At 44.1% G+C, this 20865-nt stretch overlaps 1 protein-coding gene across 3 annotated transcripts in view; it reads right to left on the reverse strand.

The window, feature by feature from the left end:
• Positions 1-19662, reverse strand: part of GXYLT2 (glucoside xylosyltransferase 2) — an 83089-nt gene extending 63427 nt beyond the window's left edge. For 2 of the 3 annotated variants that reach the window (XR_011251023.1, XM_069562561.1), the window contains exon 1: positions 18941-19654. Coding sequence is in view for 2 of the 3 variants with exons in the window: in XM_069562561.1 (XP_069418662.1) it covers positions 18941-19215 (275 nt within the window). In the remaining variant the exon portion in view is untranslated. Of the gene's footprint in view, positions 1-18940 lie in introns of all 3 variants that reach the window. The other variant, XM_069562560.1, reaches the window with a different exon arrangement.
• Positions 19663-20865: the final 1203 nt, after the last annotated feature.

Genomic DNA, 20865 nt, shown 5'->3' on the forward strand with positions numbered 1-20865 from the left:
CACAGACATATAGAGTAAAAGTCATCATGTTATGAGGATGAGAGACATCAAAGATGAGGCAGTGGTTACTTCTGGGCACTTAAGTTTTTATTTCTTAAGATAAGAGCAGGGTACACAGAAATGCACGATGTAATTGTCTGTATTATTCATGTGCCCAAACTATGAGACAAATACTTTATTTTCTTTTTGATTAAAAAAAGCTTGCACTTCCCTGCAGCACAGCAGGCCACTTTTCTTTGCAGGCTTCAGTGATTTGGGCCTGCATGGTACACAGAGCAGGGGCTGGGCCCTGCAGTTCTTTTTGGTGTCTGGTGACAGGTACTAAAAAAGACAAATAAAGCTTCTCTTGGTGGCAGTTCAAGTATCAGTGGCTGGGATTTAATGAGACCTTTGCTGCCCCCTACTCTGTTACTTCTCATGTTACGTTAAAAATCGCAGGCTTCAGGTAATAAGCATTTGTGTTCTGTAGCCACAAGGAATAATCAAGTAAGGGGGCTGAAATGGTGTGCCTGCCACCAAATCTTACCAATGGGACACAAGCCCCTCTCAAATGTCACCTGAAGACCCTGCAAGGGTCAAGGGATGTCCAGGCTACAGACCTCAGACTTCTAAACCCCTTGAGTTGCCAGGTGTTGGTGGAGAATGGGAGATGGGAATTGAACTGCTCTGATTGATGGCTAACTATGTTCTTCTTTACACTTTATAAAAGAAGACTGGAGTAGACATTTGCTATCCAGTTTTACAGGCCTGCTGCTGGGGCTGAAGCTGATGGCAACCAACTCAGCTACCGCACTGGTAGAGCCTGGATGGGAGTCAACAGAAAGCAGAGCCAAAAGGAGGCAGGTCAGATCTCAAATGGCATAACTTGGGCACCTGAATCCAGGTGTATGGCTTTAACCCTGGAAGGTCATTGATAAGCCAATATATTCTTTTCCCTTTAAGTCAGTTTGAAACAAACAACTTAGCAATCAAAAAAGAGTCTTTACATAGGTCTTAGAAATAGGTTTCAGATTGCCTTAGACCCATTCTGCTTCTCTTCTCACCTTGAGTCATCCTTTAAATGCTCCACTAATCCATCCCCTCTCTGAGGCTCACTGGTTGGATGACATCCACTCAATGGACATTAGTTTAAGCAGGCTCCAGGAGTTGGTGATGGACAGGGAAGCCTGGTGTGCTGCAGTCCACAGGGTTGCAAAGAGTCGGACGTGACTGAGTGACTGAACTGAGGACCTTCATGCAAATTTTCATTGTGGTATCAGTGTCATAAGTGGAAGAGACACCAGATACCATCTTGAGCAGGGGATGCCCAGCCTGACTGCATATCATCATCACAGGAGGTGTCTGTTAATATTATAACTTCCATCCCAGAGAGATTCTGATTCCATGGGTCTGGGGTGAGACCCCAGAGTTTGCATATTAACACACTTGGACTACAAGCATCCGGAGTCCATCTCCAGCCAGGAACTCACCACCTGAGTTGACCTCTCACCTCTCCTCTCTCTCCCTAACTCTTCCCCTCACCTGCAGGAATGAAGCTCTATCCTCTGCCTTTTCTCCGGGTCTTCTCTTCACCTCTTGCCGCCTTGTGAGGATGCCACCTCCCCAGTCGACCCCTTGAGTGCAGCTCTTCTTCCTGCCCTGTCCCAGGAGCCTCAGAAGCTGGTTTCCTCCCTGTTCCTCCCTAACACATTTAGACACTATCTCCACGGTGAAGTCTGTGGATGCAACTATTCCATCTTCCTTGTTGGTGTCATCTCTCAGCTGTCCGGTCACTCCTCTTCATTCCCTGAACAGTTGAGCTTCTTGCCCACAGTACATCTCCCTACCACAGTCCTTGTCAACATTCTTGTTGTTGTCTAGTTGCTAAGTCATGTCCTACTCATTTTGACCCCCATAGGCTCTTAGGGACTTCAATGGCTCTTTAAAAGATGGTTCCTGCATCCTGATCCTTCAGTTTTGTGAGCTGAATACCCTCCACCTTTTCCTTCTCATGTCCTGAGACACCTAGTGCTGTGCTTACATCCTGGACCTTTACATACACTGTTGCTTCTGGAATGTTCTTCTCTAGGGCTTCCCTGGTGGCTCAGTGGTAAAGAATCTGCCTGCCAATGCAGAGACTTGAGTTCAATTCCTGGGCCAGGAAGATCCCCTGGAGAAGGAAATGGCAACCCACTCCAGTATTCTTGCCTGGGAAATCCCATGGGCAGAGGAGCCTGGCAGGCTATAGTCCATGGGGTTGCAAAGAGTCGGACACGACTGAGCGACAGCACAGCTCTTTACAAAACCACCTCCTTCTCTTTCGACAGTAGAATAACACTTCCCTGACCACCTCATTGAAGGAGCACCTTCCCTTTTCTTTTCTATCAGGGTCTTTATCTCATTCCAAAAACCTACCTTGTTTGGGGATTACTTACTCTTTCATTGTAATTTACAGCAAGCACATAATATTATTTACAGTCAACATAAGGCAATGTAAATTTTAAAAATCCTTAGCCAAAAGGTTGGAATAAAACACACAATGTATAGTTTCAATTTTTAAAATATAAAACATTATGTGTTGAAATAATAAAGTTGGTACATGAAAAAAAATCCTTGCCCCATAAAAAAATTTTTTTTGCATGTTACAGTCTGGTCTTTATTCCACCAACTAAAATACATACTAATGGTGTACCTTCAATTTTATATTCTACTTTTTTCATCCTTCTCCTTCTGCCTTTTACTTTTCCTGTTACTTTTTAAGTCTTCATGACCATCATTTTAACTGGTTATCTGACTAAAACACCATGGCTTACCATTTCTTTTGTGGTGGTTGTTCTTAATTTTTCTCAAATATACATATGTGTGTGTGTGTGTGTGTACATACATATAAAATCCTGCACTAAACATGTATAGGTCAATAGATTTTATTTTCCCTTTTTTGCATTATTTCCTTACACTACATTCCCAGGAAGGGATTTACTGGGTTAACAGCTATTTTCCTATCAAGGATGTAGTAATTTTGAGTTCCTCAGATTTACCAAAGAGTTCTTAGACAACATCCAGACTATGAGAAGGAAAACAAAGAACATAACAAACATTAGACCAGCCACCTCTGAGCTCCTTGTATGAGGTAACCGTGGAGCTGACAGCTGAAACAGATGAAGCACGCTTGCACGTGACATCAGTGCCTCCAAACTTCTTGTGTTCTGAAGACGTGATGCATAGACTGGAGTTATCATTGAGACATTGCATCAAATAACATTGAGTCTCACAGGAAGAAGTTATTCCATTTTCAGTTCTTTTCCAACAGTGTCTTTTTCAACAGTGCTAATATGTCTTTCTAATGTTGCCTAATTCTCCTTTTCAACCGAGAAGACAGCAGGCCTCAGCTAGAGAGCCTTCAGCAGGCAAGAGTACCAAGTTACAAATGAAAAGCTGTCTTATTTTCTTAGCGTTTGATTTGACGGTCCACTTCTATTTATGTGATTGCTAGCAATTTATGTCAGTGATATAAAGTTTTCTTTAAAAACAAATATAGTATGAATATGGAGAAATCTGCACCCTCAAGCACAACTGGTGAGACTGCAAAATAGTGCAACTGCTTTGGAAAACAGTTCCTCAAAATTTTAACTATAGAACTACCATCAGTCAGTTCAGTTCAGTTGCTCAGTCATGTCTGACTCTTTGCGACCCCATGGACTGCAGCAGGCCAAGCTTCTCTGTCCATCACCAACTCCTGGAGCTTGCTCAAATTCATGTCCATTGAGTCAGTGGTGACATCCAACCATCTCAACCTCTGTTGTCCCCTTCTCCTCCTGCCTTCAATCTTTCCCAGCATCAGGGTCTTTTCCAGTGAGTCAGTTCTTTGCATCAAGTGGCCAAAGTCTTGGTAGATCAGGTGGTAGTACAGAACTACCATATGACCCAGTGATTCTACTGCCAGGTATCCACCCAGGAGAAATGAAAACAACTGTCCTCACAAAAACATGTACATTTGTAAATGTTCCTAGCAGCATTATTTACAATAGCCAAAAAGTCCAACCCAAGTGTCCATCAACTGATGAATGAATAAACAAAATGCCGTGTACCCATATAAAGGGATATTATGTGGCAATAAAAAGGAATGGAGCACTGACGCATCTGTCAACATATTAGAACCTTTAAAATAGTTTATGAAAATATAAAAGACTACATGTTGCATGATTCCAAATGTACAAAAAGTCCAGGATAGGAAAATCCATGGAGACATAAGGCAGCTCAGTGGTTACCAGGGACTCACAGAAGGGGCGAAGGGGGAGTGACTGTTTCATGGGTATAGGGTTTCTTTTCCGAGTGATGAAACTGTTCTGAAACTGGATATCAGGGATGGTTGCACAACTCTGTGAGTAAACTAAAAATCTCCACATTGTATACCTTTTAAGGGTATTTGAATTATATTGCAATAAAGCTGCTATTAAATAAATACACAAAGGCACACATTTATAACAAGGATAGATTTAAGTTTTTTTTTTTTCTTTTCAAGTTAGCATACAGCAGTATGCTCTTGAAAACCATGATGCTGATGTAGGAATGACTGAGGTTTGGAAAATGCTACCCTCATTGTCCTGGTTTATGCCCGCCCTGTGATCCAATGAAAAATGATGCTCAGAACAACAGAGAAGGCTCAACTACCTCCTCCTCACTGCTGGAGACGAGTGTCTCCTTAATTGCTTAAAAGTCTCAAGCGTGTGACTTAATTAAACTTCAATTTCTGGAGTGTATAAATAATGAAATACGGCATTTATGTGTAGTGCTGTTTACTTTGAAGCCTATTACTGCAAAACACACTGAATTATTAACGCGAGTAATTGCTTCTACTCAGACCCTCTTTCCTGCTGTCTCCTGCTACCCCTGTTATCAGGGCTTCTTAACTGACAGGCTAAATTAACTCAGGTAAACCTGATGCTATGATATGGGCTGGCAGTGTGAGCTGGACAGAAAATCACAGCCTGAACCAGTACTGTTGGTGTCTAGTTTTAATAGGGAGGGAAACAGAAATTTGAGGGGGGAGGTGGGAAGGAAAGGAAACAGACAAATTTTAAGATGTGAGTTGAATATGCTCACCCTAGGGAAGACCTGACCTGTAGAATGCTCTTCTTCCTACCCCTGTCCCACTGGAATCTCTTTTAAGATGAAGCCATGGCTATTTGAACATGGAGATTTGCAAATGAGGCCACAGTGGCAGTTGAAAAAAGTGGAAATACCTTGATTTAGCTCCTAGCAAAAGAGTCTGGTGATGGGTGATTATATCCATGTTAAGTGTTGGCAGCCAGAGACACTAATGAAGTTCCTTGCAAACTACAGGTCTGGGAACACATAAAACCCCTGACAAAAAATTTCCACACTGAAGCTGTGAGTAGAGCCTTTACTTAGCAACCCAGACATGACGCTCAGGACTGTGCTAACAGCTAAATCACTTTTAATGACCCATGGTTTGGAGTTAAATCAACAGTCTTTAATCTTCCAAGACAGACAGAAAAGCTGACATTTGCCTTGAAGTCCCTGCATTACATGATCAGTGTTGAAACAATGCAAAAATATCTGCTATGAGGGGGAGGCTTAATACAATCATTTGATAAGCGAATCCAATTATTAATAATTCATATTTTGCTTGGATCACGACATTTGAAACATGGCTGTGTTCCTAAACAAAGTCTAGCTCTAAAGAACAACAGGTGTCAAGACCCAAACTTGGTGATTTTGTAAGTGTGTGTGTCTGGTTTTCGCCATCGTTGTACACATATACACGGCTTATGATTAGGAAGTAGCAGAGTCAGGATTCAAACTTAAGACTTAAGAAGCCTTGCTTTTTGTTATTATGATGTATATGGGACCACATACAGGTGAGTCAGAAAAGAAGCCCCCTCTAGGCACATAAGCCTTTATCTTTACTTCGTGCTTCTGATTCAGTGATCTGAAGGTGAACTGGATTTCAGTGCCCACTACAGCCCCGCCAGGTGTGACTCCCATAGCATACCTGCACCATCTCTTCCTCCGTAATCTATCCACTCGCCCTTTGTTGTTGCTCAGTTGCGTCCAATTCTTTGCAGCCCCATGGACTGCAGCACACCAGGCTTCCCTGTCCTTCACCATCTCCCAGACCTTGCTCAAACTCATGTCCATTGAGTCGGTGATGCCAGCCAACCATATCGCCCTGTGTCATCCCCTTTTCTTCCTGCTGCTGCTGCTGCTAAGTCGCTTCAGTCGTGTCCCATTCTGTGCGACCCCATAGACGGCAGCCCACTAGGCTCCCCCATCCCTGGGATTCTCTAGGTAAGAACACTGGAGTGGGTTGCCATTTCCTTCTGCAATGCACAAAAGTGAAAAGTCAAAGTGAAGTCGCTCAGTCGTGTCCGACTCTTCACGACCCCATGGACTAAAGCCTACCAGGCCCCTCTGTCCATGAGATTTTCCAGGCAAGAGTACTGGAGTGGGGAGCCATTGCCTTCTCCAGTCCTTCCCAGCATCAGGATCCATTCTAATGAGTCAGATCTTCGCATCAGGTGGCCAAAGTATTGGAGCTTCAGCTTCAGATCAGTCCTTCCAATGAATATTCAGGACTAATTTCCTTTAGGTTTGACTGGTTGGATCTCCTTGCAGTCCAAGGAACTCTCAAGAGTCTTCTCCAACACCACAGTTCAAAAGCATCAATCCTTTGGTGCTCAGCCTTCTTTATGGTCCAATTCTCACATCTATACATGACTACTGGAAAAACCACAGCTTTGACCATACAGACCTTTGTTGGCAAAGTAATGTCTCTGCTTTTTAATATGCTGTCTACATTCGCCACTTGTCCTTAGCTGAGGTTATACACAATTGCGTTCATAATTCTTCTTCTAAAATTTTAGGACACTGTCTGGACTAATTCTCATTTCAGTTTTCCCCCTTATGATTGTTCCTGACACACAGGGAATTCTATTTCTCCATCTCCCTTTTCTTTTCAAATTACGATGTTATTGAGATTTTTAAAATATGAACCGGCAGCGCTGGTTTGAAATAAATGTCTGGTGAAATATGAGGGGGAAGAGTGTGGATTATATATTCCATGAATGGGCACCTCTATTTCATTCCTCAAGAAAGAGCATGAGGGACCTAAAGGAAGGAAAAGTAGTTTCCCCAACTAATTTCCATCTTCTTATGCCTCAGGCCAATAAGGGATTTTTAATTTTTATGATAATTAATATACTTTAAATTGTTTTATCAATATGCAAGTAATGCATACATTTAGCATAGAAAAAAGCAAAATAAAGACAAGCAAAAGAAGGGGTACCCAATTTGATAACCTCTGTTAACATTCTGGTATACCACTTTCCAGGTGGTGCAGTAATAAAGAATCTGCCTGCCAATGTAGGACATGCAAGAGACGCGGGTCCAATCCCTGGGTCAGGAAGATCCCCTGGAAGAGGAAATGGTGACCCTAGTATTCTTGCTTAGAAAATTCCATGGACATAGGAGCCTGGCAGGCTACAGTCCACGGGGTTGCAAAGAGTTGGACATGACTGAGCACACAGGCAGATACCACCTTCCAGAGATATAACCAATATATGTGGGTATGTGTTTATAAATATGTAAATACATAGAAGGCATTAAAAATGAGATAACTTTTATAATCTGTTTTTTCCCTTATAAATTTAAAACATTTTCAAAGTTAAAAGAAAAGAGATTTCATTAAAGGTATCTTCTTCAAAGGGATTCTGGAAAGCAAGCAAACAGTTCAAATTTTAAGATATGTTCTCAAATACAGTATGGTTGTAAGCAAAGATCAAATCATGTCTGAAGCTAGTATATACACTGGACTTTTAAGTTATGTGAACCAATAAATACCCTTCCTTGATAGTTTTTTTAAAAAAGCAATACAGATCTAGTTGCGCATAGACCTGGCTTCAAATTCTAGGTCTGTGACTTGGCTGTTCCATCTCTTGGGCCAACACTTTCACCATCTCTAACCCTCAGGTTTTCCATCTATAAAATGGGCTTATTGATTCCAGTGGTTCTCTGCTTTTGGTTTTGGTGTTTCTTACTAGTATCCACTTCCAGGTGTTTCTGCTAAGGACATCTCAGTTTTCTTTGGGGGGAACCTCAGTTCTCAGTCCATGAGGTTGGGATGGGCTGAAATATCCTCCCCACCAGGTGAGGCCATCAGGGATCGGGTGCGCATGGGATCCAAACCAGAGCAGCGGAGGCAGCCCTGGGACTCTTGCTGGATGGAGTCTTTCCCTTCAAGGTTACTAAAGGAGGAGGACACAAGTCCAGATCCGTTGGAACTATTACACAGAAAAAAAACTGACCGACAAGTGTGGCCCACACAGAAGGAAGCAGAGCTAGAAAATGAGGCAAGATGGTCAGATGGGCTGCCCGGATGGCTCAGTGGATAAAGAATCTGCCTGCCACGCAGGAGACACAGGAAATATGGGTTCCATCCCTGGGTTGGGAAGATCCCCTGAAGTAGGAAATGGCAACCCACTCCAATATTCTTGCCTGAAAAACCCCATGGACAGAGGAGCCTAGGCTACACTCCAAAGGGCCACAAAGAGTCAGACACGACGGAGTGACTAACCAAGCAAGACAAGACAGACATCCTGGATACATCTGTGACTGAGCTTGATCTCCTTTGCAGTTTTAATTGATCTCACAATTTTATGAGCTAGTAAATCCCTTTTTATGAGTAAGTGATATGATTATGATTAAGCTGAGGAGCTGGGATTCCATCTTCTAACTAAAAAAAATACTGCCTATCCAATATCAGCACCCATCTCTTAGATTGTTATTAAGATTAAATGAAATAATGTGGCAAAATGCTTTCTATAGTACCTGGAATGTTTTAAGTCATCAATAAATATTCGTTATCATCATCACTATTATTAAATATTAACTTAGATGCATCAGAAGCCTTCATTTTTCTTCAAATCCTTTATACCCATGCCCCAAATGGGAGGCGGAGCAGCAAAAAACTTAAGTGTCAATACTCAATTATTGCAAATCAGGTTTGTAATGTTTGCACACTTTTTAAACTTCTTAGACTTTAACATCAAAGTCCATTACCCCATTTCTCCTGAGGGATGATATTTGATACTTGAACAATAAGGCCTGTTACTTTGGAGCAGCGTCAAACAACTGGCTCCTTGTAATTCCCACAAAATTGAGAGGAGAGAAAGCAGAGCAAGGCCCAAGCAGAGACACAGGCTCCTGAAGAGCAGTGTCTGTGGACAAAATCCTGCATTTTGGTTCCTGAAGACACTGCCTAATTTCTGCAAACTTTTCACTCTGCTTTTCTAAGCTCAGAAACAATAGTTTTTCTGCCCTTGAGCAGAAGTCAAAGCTATAGATGGCCAGACTTTTGGGTTCTCAAATTCTCCAGAAAAATCTCCCAACTCTACCAGAGACAGTTAAAAGGGTCCTGTCCCATCTATTTCCCCAGCTTTTACTAAGGACCAGGTCACTGTGTTAGGATAGCATTCGCTATACACAGAGGCTGTCTGCATTTCCTCAAGACAAAACCCAGCGAAAACCCTGCCTGAATCCACATCTTAGCTCTGGTTAACATTTGCTGAGAGCTTCTCGTGTTGCAGGTTCCGTGCCAGCATTTGACTCACATTGTTTCATTTCCTCCTTGAACTTAGGAGAAAGCCTAGATTTGCTGAGGAGCACTGACTCATTCAAAGCTACACAGCCAGTCAGCTGGATCTAGTTAGGATTCAGTTTCTAAATAATAAAGCAACCAGGATGAGAATAGTACCCAGAACAGCACGTCACAGGCTGAGGGATCACCATGAGCTAGGCCTGTGCTTGGTGCTTCAGAGCATTATTATTATTTTAGCTCTTTGGATCTCAATTTTCTCTCATATATAAGGAAATTGCATTTTAAATTACCTGTTGTCCATTGCCTCCTACGTATGGAAAGCTTGGACTCTAAATTGTACGGCTTTGAGTATTTATCAGAAGATGACAGTCTTCTGTGTTGCTAAAAGAGGTCGGGGGGAAGCGGGCATCTAAAGATCACCCTCAAACACACCACAGCTGCTCTTGGCTGCCAAAATAGCACGGAATCCAAATAAAGGAATCAAATCAAGAAACTCTTCTTTCTGGGGCAGTTGTCAAAATTTTATGATATAAAATATATCAAGTGCTGGGCAAGTTCTAGAGAGGAACATGAATTCCACCTTCAAGTCTGCCTCTTATTTTCTTTTTTGAAAAAGCATTTTAAATGGTGATAAGAGGTGGTGCTGGTGGTAAAAAATCTGTCTGCCAATGCAGGGAATGAAAGAGATGCGTGCTTGATCCCTGGGTTGGGAAGATCCCCTGGAATAGGAAATGGCAACCCACTCCAGTATTCTTGCCTGGAGAATTCCATGCACAGAAGAGCCTGGTGGACTATAGTCTGTGGGACCACAAAGAGTTGCACACGACTGAGCACACACACACCCACAAGACAGATGTAACAAAAAACGTTACCTCTTATTTTCTTACAGTAAATTGTATCATGAAGAGAAGTATTTCCAAAGAAAACAAATCTGTTCTCAAAGGTTCGTCCAAGGAATCTCTCGTGAGTTTCTAGGAGGATAAGTGTCAATATGGCCACCAGTCATGAAACTTTCTAAAGGTGGTAAAGTCAGGTGCGACATGTCTACGTCAGTCAGAATTCTTTGGTGGTGAGTGACAGAAACTCAATTCACGGAAGTTAGGACAGAGATTAGGGCTTCCAAGAGGCACAGTGGTGAAGACTCTGCTTGCTACTGCAGGAGACGCAAGAGATCTGTTTTTGATCCCTGGGTTGGGAAGATCTCCTGGAGGAGGAAATGGCAACCCACTCAAGTATTCTTGCCTGGAGAATTCCATGGACAGAGGAGCCCACGGGCTATAGTCTATGGGGTCACAAAGAATCAGACACGATGGGCCAGAACAGCCAGCAGAGGGCAGAAGCTGGCCTTGGGAACTATGTCAGCACCCACCCCACCCCTACCCCAGTTGCTTGGCATTGCTTCTCAACCCTCCTTGTCATCCTGGGTCCATGAACTCCCCAGGTTTCTCCATGCCAGAGACAGAGCTGCTAGTCCCTGAGTTTCCTATCATGCAGTTCCAGCCACTAGAAATACTTTTCCCTTATCCTGTCTCTGATTGCAATGTTTTAAATCCCCCACCCCCTAAAGGCTCTAATTTGGCTTAGGAACATATCTCAGAATCACCTGCTGCCTGGGACAAGGTCAAGGACACAGATGGCAGCTCCAGGGTGTAACGGACCTTCATTTCCTGGGTGGCCCTATAGCTGTTCCCTTTTTTCATCATCAATAGCACTTAAGTTTTGACGTAAAGAACCACCTGCTGCTTCTACTGCTTCTGCTGCTAAGTCGCTTCAGTCATGTCCGACTCTGTGCGACCCCAGAGGCAGCAGCCCACCAGGCTCCTCCATCTCTGGGATTCTCCAGGCAAGAACACTGGAGTGGGTTGCCATTTCCTTCTCCAATGCAGAAAAGTGAAAGTGAAGTCGCTCAGTCATCTCCGTCTCTTAGCGACCCCATGGACTGCAGCCCACCAGGCTCCTCCATCTGTGGGATTTTCCAGGCAAGAGTACTGGAGTGGGGTGCCATTGCCTTCTCTGAAAGTACCACCTAGTTCCATTAAAAGGAGTTTAGGGACTTCCCTGGCAGTCCAGTGATTAAGACTCTCTGCACTTCCAGCGCAGGGTATGCAGGTTTGACCCCTGGTCAGGGAAGCAGGATACCACATATGGCACACCATGGCAGGGCGGGAGAGAATTTTGGTGGCAAATAACAGAAATCTCAACTGCAGCATAGAACAGGAGGGTTCAAGATGGGTCAGGCCTCCAGAGCTGTGGTTCTCAGGGTTCAGCACTGTCCACAAGGATCCACAGTCTCTATCTTTCTCTACTGCCCAGAGTGATGACTTCAGTCAAGGCTGGTTTTCTGAGGATGGCAGTGACACCTGGGACTGTTTATTATCTTGTTCATATCTAGACAATAAAGTCTTTTGTCCACTAATATAAGTCTTTCTCTTCCGGCTGATCAGGCCAGCTTGGGTCATGTAACACCTGTAAGACCAGTAACTATTGCCAGAGAAATGAAATTATATCTTGATCCTGGATATACAAAGATTACACTATGGCATGGATAGGGATGTCATGGTAGGTTTAGACCATTGCCTGGAGGTACACCTCACTGTCAAACTGGGGGTGGGATGGGAAAATAGAGGTCAGGTGCCAACCACAACGTCTATTACTTTATCTCCACCCCATGGTTCAGGCATATTTGGCCTCATCCCTAACTTAAGTGGTGAACCTCGCTTGGTTTACATCAATTAGCTAATCCCATCTCATCCCTCTATTCCTTTCCATTTCCTCATCCACACTGTAGGCATTTAAACCAAATAAAGCCAATAAGATGGGAGAAAACTTTCGCTGGTGCTTCTAGGATATAAAAACACTCCCTTTCCCAGAGAATCAAGGAAAAGAGGTTAGAATGATCCATGTGGTAGCAGATTACAGCTGGAGACATTAAGTATAAATCCATGTTTAACTTACACAGAGATGGTCATGCATGGAAAATTTTATAAGTACATGTACATACATCGGTTATTACACACATATGTGTCTTGCTCTCTCAGCTGTGAAGGCTAAATGAAATGAACCCCAGTAGCAGCAAACATATTGAGTACCCAAATCTTGGCTTCTAATACCATTTTCCAATGAGAGAAATCAGGTCTCCTAGAAGAAACAACTGATTTTATGACTGAAGCAGGAAATACAGGAGGTGAGCCTGGAGCTCTTATAGTGCCAGAGAGTAAGAAAGTGCCCAGAAAGACAAGAACGAAAACAAAAAACGAAAGCACAGGGACGGGAGTATGTCTAAAGGGCATAGCAGCCAACTGTAAGAGCTATTAATGACTTGAACTGAAATAATTTCAACAAAAAAATAAGGTCATGATGCAGCGTAACTCAAAGTATAAAATATCGATGATTCTATACTGATTTATAATTGAACAAATTAATAAATGGGGGAGAAGAAACACAACATGTCCCACACAAAAGAATTTCAAATGAATTATATATAGATATTCCATACTCCCTGGAGAAGGAAATGGCAATCCACTCCAGTATTCTTGCCTGGGGAATCCCATACAGAGGAGCCTGGTGGGCTACAGTCCATGGGGTCACTAAGACTTGAACATGGCTGAGTGATTAAGCACGCTCCATCCTCAAGGAGGGGGAACACAACTCCCCACTCCTTACGTGGCAGCTGTGCAGCATCTTCCTTCTGAAGAGTACGGTATGGAGACAGGGCAAGAGTAAGTCTAGAAACACTATCTCAGCCAGGCGACCAAAGCCAACATTAATTCATGTTGATAGCATATACACTTGATATGATGTGATGAAATGGCACTATATCCCATGGTTTTTTCTCCTGATAATTCATAACCCCAGAGTCACCCTGAGTAAAATATCAGACACATTCCTCTAGTGAAGCAGCTTACAAAATACCTGACTAGTGCTATTCAGAACTCTCAAGGTCATCAACAAAGAAGGAAAGTCTGAGAAACTGTCACAGCTCAAAGAGAGGTCACAACGAAATGTAACGTGATGTCACAGATAAAATCCTGGGACTGCAGAAGAGCCGAAAGTAAAGACTAAGGTAATCCCAATACACCAAACATTAGTAATAACGTATTGCTAGTATTTGGTAAATTACAACAAATGTATCATACCAGTGCCAGATTTTAATCAGAGGGGAAACTGGGTACAAGACATATGGGAACCCTCTGGACTACATACTCCCCAATTTTTCCACCAATGTCGCTAAGTCGTGTCCAACTCTTGGACCCCCAAGGACTATGACCTGACAGGCTCCTCTGTCCATGGAATTCTCCAGGCAAGAATACTGGAGTGGGTTGCCATTTCCTTCTCCAGGGGATCTTCCCGACCCAGGAACTGAACCTGGGTCTCCTTCACTGCAGGCAGATGATTTACCAACTGAGCTATGAGGGAAGCCCTCTAAAAAAATTAAAACCTATTAAAAGAAAAATATTACCTCTCTTGAAAGGATGTTACTATTAGAGATCCTCCCTAAAAGGTGTAAGATTGTTTTGCATATTACTAAGTAATATGCAATTTTATAATAGAAGCAAAGTCTTAGCATAGTGCTGGCATAAGGGGGGTGCTGCATTCATTCATTCATTCATTCACTCAGCCAATATTTACTAAGTACCTACTGAGCGCTCATCTCTGTTCTAGGTGCCAGCCGTAAACTGATTAACAAGACATGAAGCGTGCATGACGGGGGAAGGAGCAAAGCAGTATTTTCATATAATGATGAGTGCTATTAAAACAAAAAAAACAGGAGAGCAAGGAGGTAGAGGATGATGGGCAGGGTCCCAGCTGGGAAGACTCCTCTGAGGCGAAAACCTGAAAGCATAAACCTGAAAGAAATGAGGAAGCTAGCCACACAACGACAGGAGCAAAGAACATTTCAGCATAGGAAAAAGTAAGCAGTGCTGGCCAGAGTGGTTGAAACAGAGTAAGTGAAGTGGGGAGGGGTAGGAGATGAGGCCAGAGAGCTAAATGGGCCTGAAATAGGGTTCAAAGGCCACAGTAAGAAGCTGAATTTTACTGTGTATGATGTGAAGTTAGTGACTGGAACCAGCAAACTTTCTGTCACATTAAGATTATTTCAGCAGCTGTATAGAAAATGGACTGTAGAGGGCGCTAGAGTGGACACCCCAAGTCAAAGAAGAGCTACTGCAGTGGTCGGCCCACGGCAAACCACCGTGTTCAGGAGCTGGGTGGCAACCGTGAAAGCAGTAGAAATGGTGGGACTCGGGTTCTATTTTGAGATAAAACCAAGAGGACTTACTAAGTGAATACACGGAGAGGGTGAAAGAGGGGTCTCATCAACAAAAATGAACGTGAAACTAGAATCTGCACTCACAGTGACCAAGTATCATAGATGGTCCTCAAGATCTGGAGATCTGTAATGTGCTCTGGGGTGACCAGTTAATTATAGGTTGGCCACAGACCTGGCATTTTGCTGTATAACATAATCCCTCTTTAGTGAGACCTTTATTCAGGCTTGAACCCTTTGAAAAGACTTCTCCAGAGACCAAAGGGAACTGCAGAAAGTGCTGTCTTGATGAGCAGATATGCTCGCCTCCTCTCACTGGGGCAGCTGTGGAGGCTGCCAAATATGTAATGCGTTTTTGTGTTGTCCTCCCTCTTCGAAACTCCACCTACCATTGCACAATGAGTACCTGGCTCAGGACACATGCGCAATAAACATCTGCTGAATGACCGTGGTATAAAATCACAGAGGGGCTTAGACGTAGCCCACGTCTCCCTTAGAAGCCATATTTTTGTGGCTTCTAGAGAAAACAGCACTATCCAGGCTAAATCAAAAGACAAAGAATAGAAGTTCAGGAGAGGGCGGAGGCTGACTAACCAGCAGTTCTAGGTCACGGCCAATAAATGAGAAACAGAGTGGTTTTGCAAGACACAACACAAAGGGCTAAGCAACAGTCCTTGCTGGGATTTTGCAGCTGAACTTGATGATCTCATCACAGGACGGTCAAATGGCAGAGCTGAAAGAGATCTTAGAAAATTTGTGGATCGACTCTCATTTGACAGAGATAGAAATTAGGGTGAAATGGTTCCAGAATAGAACCCAATCCTCTGGACTCCAGATGACACATTCTTTTCCTATCACACTGATGGGCAGTTATATTAAACTTCCTCTTCTGTAGGCAGGCTCAAAGGGTATTCAGAAGCAAGCTGGAGAGACAGTCTTCTGAAATCAAATCTAATGTAAAGTTCTCATTTTAGGATTCAGTTCCATGAAAAAAAACATGATCCCTCTTGATAAACTTTTCCTCTTATCATTCAAAGAAAATAACACAGCCCATCATGGTTCCCTTTTTGACATGGCTGCCAGGAAGCTTAGAGCTAAATTGAACACTTAATCCCTCACAACAATAGTGGCCTTAGTTTTAGACAAACAGTACTTATTTCCCACCTCCTCTTTACGACTTTTCATGTTTCATAAGTATTTCAATGGCCTTATTGTATATGTGTCAGTTACTGTTAGTCGTCTCAAATTTGTTTTGGAAGTCAGCCAGGTCTAAATCATCAAAAAAATTTTTAAAAAAATAGAAGGAAGATTTCATTTCTCTTGTGCCCTGGAACCGCTACTTAAGAGTGTGGTGTCTGTTTTCAGATTCCACCCTTGACCTAAAAGCTCAGACCTCACCTCCTGGCTTTATATTTATGGAAAGGGGAGCCCACCACAGGACAGATTGCATACAAATGACTACTTATAAAATTGTAGGGTCTGCCTGCTAACTAGGCAAATCCCTGGAAACGTCTCTGAAATGAAAACAAGATGTGGAAGGAGAATGCCATGCTTGCTGTGCTGACGTGGCAGGAGTTCACTTACACCACGACCCTGCAGGGAGCAGTATAGCCCTGGAAGGATGGTCAGCAGGTGGTGGATTGGGTCTCATCCAGCCCCACCATTTCTGCTGACTACTCCCCAGGCCTGAGATACCAGATCACGCATGCAGCCTTCATCTCTTCTGGATTCTAGCCACATCAAGAGATTAAAGCACTCATTTTCTGAAAATACGAGGCTTACTTTTCCCTCCCTAAAATGAAATTCCTCCTAAACCACAAAAATTTAACCCAGGCAGGATTAGAAAAGCAACAAAGGCGTCCATGCAAAGATCTTTCCTCCTGCCCCCTTACTGCTTCTGTCACCATTCCTGTCCAGGTAGCAAGAGAAACCTTAAGAAGTCCCCGAAAATGTCAGCTTTGCCAGAGGACTTCCACATTTATGCATTTGAGCCTGAGACTTCCTGTGGCATTTTTGTTTTTCACTCTTTCCTGACTTTGAAAATTTTGTTCTTTATTCTTATGGTGTTGGCCATGATTTCCACGATAATCTACAAGATATGTTCAGAAGAAAAATGACTTCAGGAGGTGCTGTTGCTCATGGAAATAGTCCTTCCTGAAAACATCCATTTGGATTCTGTTCGTGATCTCTTCTGAGTCAGAGCCAATTTGTCCAGATAGAGACAAGAAGATGCTGCCCCAGTGTTCCCAACACCTTGAAGGATGAAGACAGTTCCAAAAATTGGTCACATTTCTTTAGAAAAAATCTCAGGAAAATAGTGAATGCAGGCAAGCCTCGTGTTTGACATGTGTACTAGTACTAAATGGCTCAACCTGGACCCAGACTGCTGGGATATTTAACCTCACCTTGGAAACTGAGACAAATTGCTAAACCTTGGATAATATTTCCCTCATCTGTAAAATGGGGATAATATTAGTGCTTGATTAGTGCTTACTTAGAGCAGGCTCTCAAAGTTTGGTGTGCATCAGAAACAAGAGGAGGGCTTATTAAAACACAGATTACTGACCTCATCCTCCTGATTTCTTACTCAGAGGGTCTAGGGGTGGAGTGGAAGAGGGGAGGGGTAAGACTGCATTTCTAACAAAGCCCCAGGTAAAGCTGGTGCTGCTGATTCAAAGAGCCCCTTGGGAGAACCACTATACTGATGGTGTAATAAGAATCATAACCTGCATTAACAATGACTTTTAACGTACTGAGGTTAACACTATGCCTTGCAAAAAGTTAGCCATGACAAATGGTGTCCAGTCTTATTACCTTCCAAGCTGTCCTATCAACTTACAAATCACAGCAACCTTGTAGTTAAACTGTATTAGAACCCATTACAAGAAACCTTAGTACCTAGAAGAGAAAACCCTATTTAGTTCCTAACAGAAATATCCTTACAGAGCAAATACATTCATAAGAGCAAATACATTCATAAGAGGTTATGAATGGTTCCAAGTACTCAAAAACAATCGTATAGATTTTTGCTCCTGAAACTCATCCCTACTCATCTATACATCTCTTACCAGGCAGAAGAGAATGCTGACACAGCTACTTACGGAGGTCTCCTGACTTTTCTCTGACAGTAAAAACGTCAAACCAGATTTAGTCACTATGGTCAAAAAGAAGTCTTCCAGTCATTTCAAGTTATTAGGGAGCCCAGCAAACGTGGACGTTGCAATTGGCAGTTAGAAACATCAACAGCCTCAAAAGGGTAGAGGAAACAGACGGTTACAAGACAGGGGGGATTGTTAAAAAGCTCTCTCCACAACAAAGGAAATGAAGGCAAATCCCTAACCTGCAGGCGTTCCAGCGACCCTAAGGCCAAGATAAAACGCTCTGATGAAAAGCTATGGCGGGTTAAGCTCTGTGTAAAGAAAGGGGATATCAAACAGAATCTTGATGGCTAAGATGTTTTCCTTGCAGGACTCTGACCATACAAGAGTCTGAAAAAGAAGGTATAACAAGGAACCCCCCACTGTCTTTCCCGTGCAACGCATCACTCCCTCCTAGGAGAACACTTCTTTTTAACACCCTCAGGTAGAGTGGCTCTTCTGTTCTAAGCACAGGGCAATTCGAGGATCAATAAGAAACAGCCAGTACTTAGCAAAAATCTAACTTTTCCAACTCAATCAGATCTAAGTTTTTGGTTTTAAAAAAAATCTCCAGTGAAATATGAGAGTTAGATAAAGCATTCTTGCATCACGATGGCTTTTGAGAAATTAAACAAAGGACGCAAATTTGGAAAAATGAAAATATATGGTTTTGCCCGGACAGTTAAGAATGTAACATGCCAATCATTTCCCCTGACACTTTGCTTTCCAAAAGGTACGTGATGACTAGCACTGCGCTGTTAACAGGATTCCAAGAAGACGATTTTTCATTTCCAGCAAGGTAAGACATAAAAGTGGGCAGCCCGTGGGTGAACTTGGAGTTTGTCCCTCCAGCCCACAGCCTCCCTTGGACTTGACACGGGTGGAGGGAGGGAGGCACGGGTCCACAGATGGGATTCTGGGGCTGCCACGACTCACCTCGCCGACTTCTTCAGGCTCACGGCGCCCCGACGGCCGGCTCGGGGGCGCAGACGAGGAGGCCGGCGCCGACGAGCGCTCGGGCCGGCCCCCGGGAGGGCGCTCCAGCCCGGGAGGCGCGCGGGGGCCGGCGCGGCGCGGCGCGGCGGGGCGGACGCGGGGCGCGCGAGGGGCGCTGGGGGTGCGGCGCGGCCGGCGCGCAGGGACAGGAGCGCGAGCAGGAGCGCGGCCAGCGCGAGCAGGAGCAGCGCCGCCGCCTTGTTGCGGAGCTTCATGGTGCGGCGCGGCGGCGGCGGCCCCCGGGCGACCGGGCCCCTCTGAGCATCGCGGCGCCCCGGGCGGCGGGGCGAGGGCAGCGGCGCGCGGCGGCCGCCTCCTCCGCCCGCCCGCCGGGGACTGGGGTCCCGGCGGCCGACGGGCGGGCGGGCGGGCGCGCGACGGAGGAGGAAGAGGAGGGAGGGAGAGAGGGGGAGGCGTGAGCCGGCCCGAGGAGGGGCAGCCCGCGCCTACCGTACTGTGTGGAGTAGCTGCCCGTTTGCCCACCCGCCGGCAGCTAGGCGCTCGGTCTTCTGGTAGGGCCTCCTCAAAACCCCTTACTCCTCCATTCCATCTATCCATTCACCCATTCTCTCCCACTCCGTTCCATTCCCTCGTTTACTTCCTTATTTCGCTCATTCACTCTTTCATTCCATCCCCTGTTCATTGTATTCCCTCATTATCCCTTGCATTTCCCCCGTCATTTATTTTTATCCATCTATCCACGCACTTGCGCAGCTACCCACACGTCCAATCAGGCCGGGGCATCCCTGTCCCGCTTGGCCATTGGTAGGGCCTGGCACTTGGTAGATAGCTGTAAGATAACATGACTCCAGCTCCATAGCGTCTAAACAAGTTACAGAGCGAATCTTGGAGTCTGGATTTGAAATTTGACTCTACACCTCACTGACTAGGTGATCTTGGGGAACTTGCACAGCTTTCTTGAGCCTTTATTTCCCTCCATGCAAACTGGGATTGTATTGCTCTTCTCCACAGAGGTGTTGTGTGGGCCTTTCTTAAAGCATTCGGAGAAACTCACACAGTGCTTAGCTCACAACAGGTGCTCAATAAAACTTATGTAATAATTAGTACAATAAAACAGAGCTCGTAGTATATACATAAATGCACGCTTTCTGACATAGATTTGAGACAGAGTAATAAGTTCACCTGACCTGCCTCTTGAGAAACCTATATGCAGATCAGGAAGCAACAGTTAGAACTGGACATGGAACAACAGACTGGTTCCAAATAAAAAATGGAGTACGGCAAGGCTGTATATTGTCAACCTGCTTATTTAACTTCTATGCAGAGTACATCATAAGAAACGCTGGGCTGGAAGAAGCACAAGCTGGAATCAAGATTGTCAGGAGAAATATCAAAACCTCAGATATGCAGATGACACCACCCTTATGGCAGAAAGTGAAGAGGAACTAAAAAGCCTCTTGATGAAAGTGAAAGAGGAGAGGGAAAAAGTTGGCTTAAAGCTCAACATTCAGAAAACTAAGATCATGGCATCTGGTCCCATCACTTCATGGGAAATAGATGGGGAAACAGTGGAAACAGTGTGAGACTTTATTTGGGGGGGGCTCCAAAATCACTGCATATGGTGATTGCAGCCATGAAATTAAAAGATGCTTACTCCTTGGAAGGAAAGTTATGACCAAGCTAGATAGCATATTAAAAAGCAGAGACATTACTTTGCCAACAAAGGTCCATCTAGTCAAGGCTATGGTTTTTCCAGTAGTCATGTATGGATGTGAGAGTTGGACTGTGAAGAAGGCTGAGTGCTGAAGAATTGATGCTTTTGAACTGTGTTGTTGGAGAAGACTCTTGAGAGTCCCTTGGACTGCAAGGAGATCCAACCAGTCCATCCTGAAGGAGATCAACCC

The sequence above is a fragment of the Ovis canadensis genome, chromosome 19 (assembly GCF_042477335.2).
Source record: "Ovis canadensis isolate MfBH-ARS-UI-01 breed Bighorn chromosome 19, ARS-UI_OviCan_v2, whole genome shotgun sequence".
In the NCBI taxonomy this organism is placed as follows: Eukaryota; Metazoa; Chordata; class Mammalia; order Artiodactyla; family Bovidae; genus Ovis; species Ovis canadensis.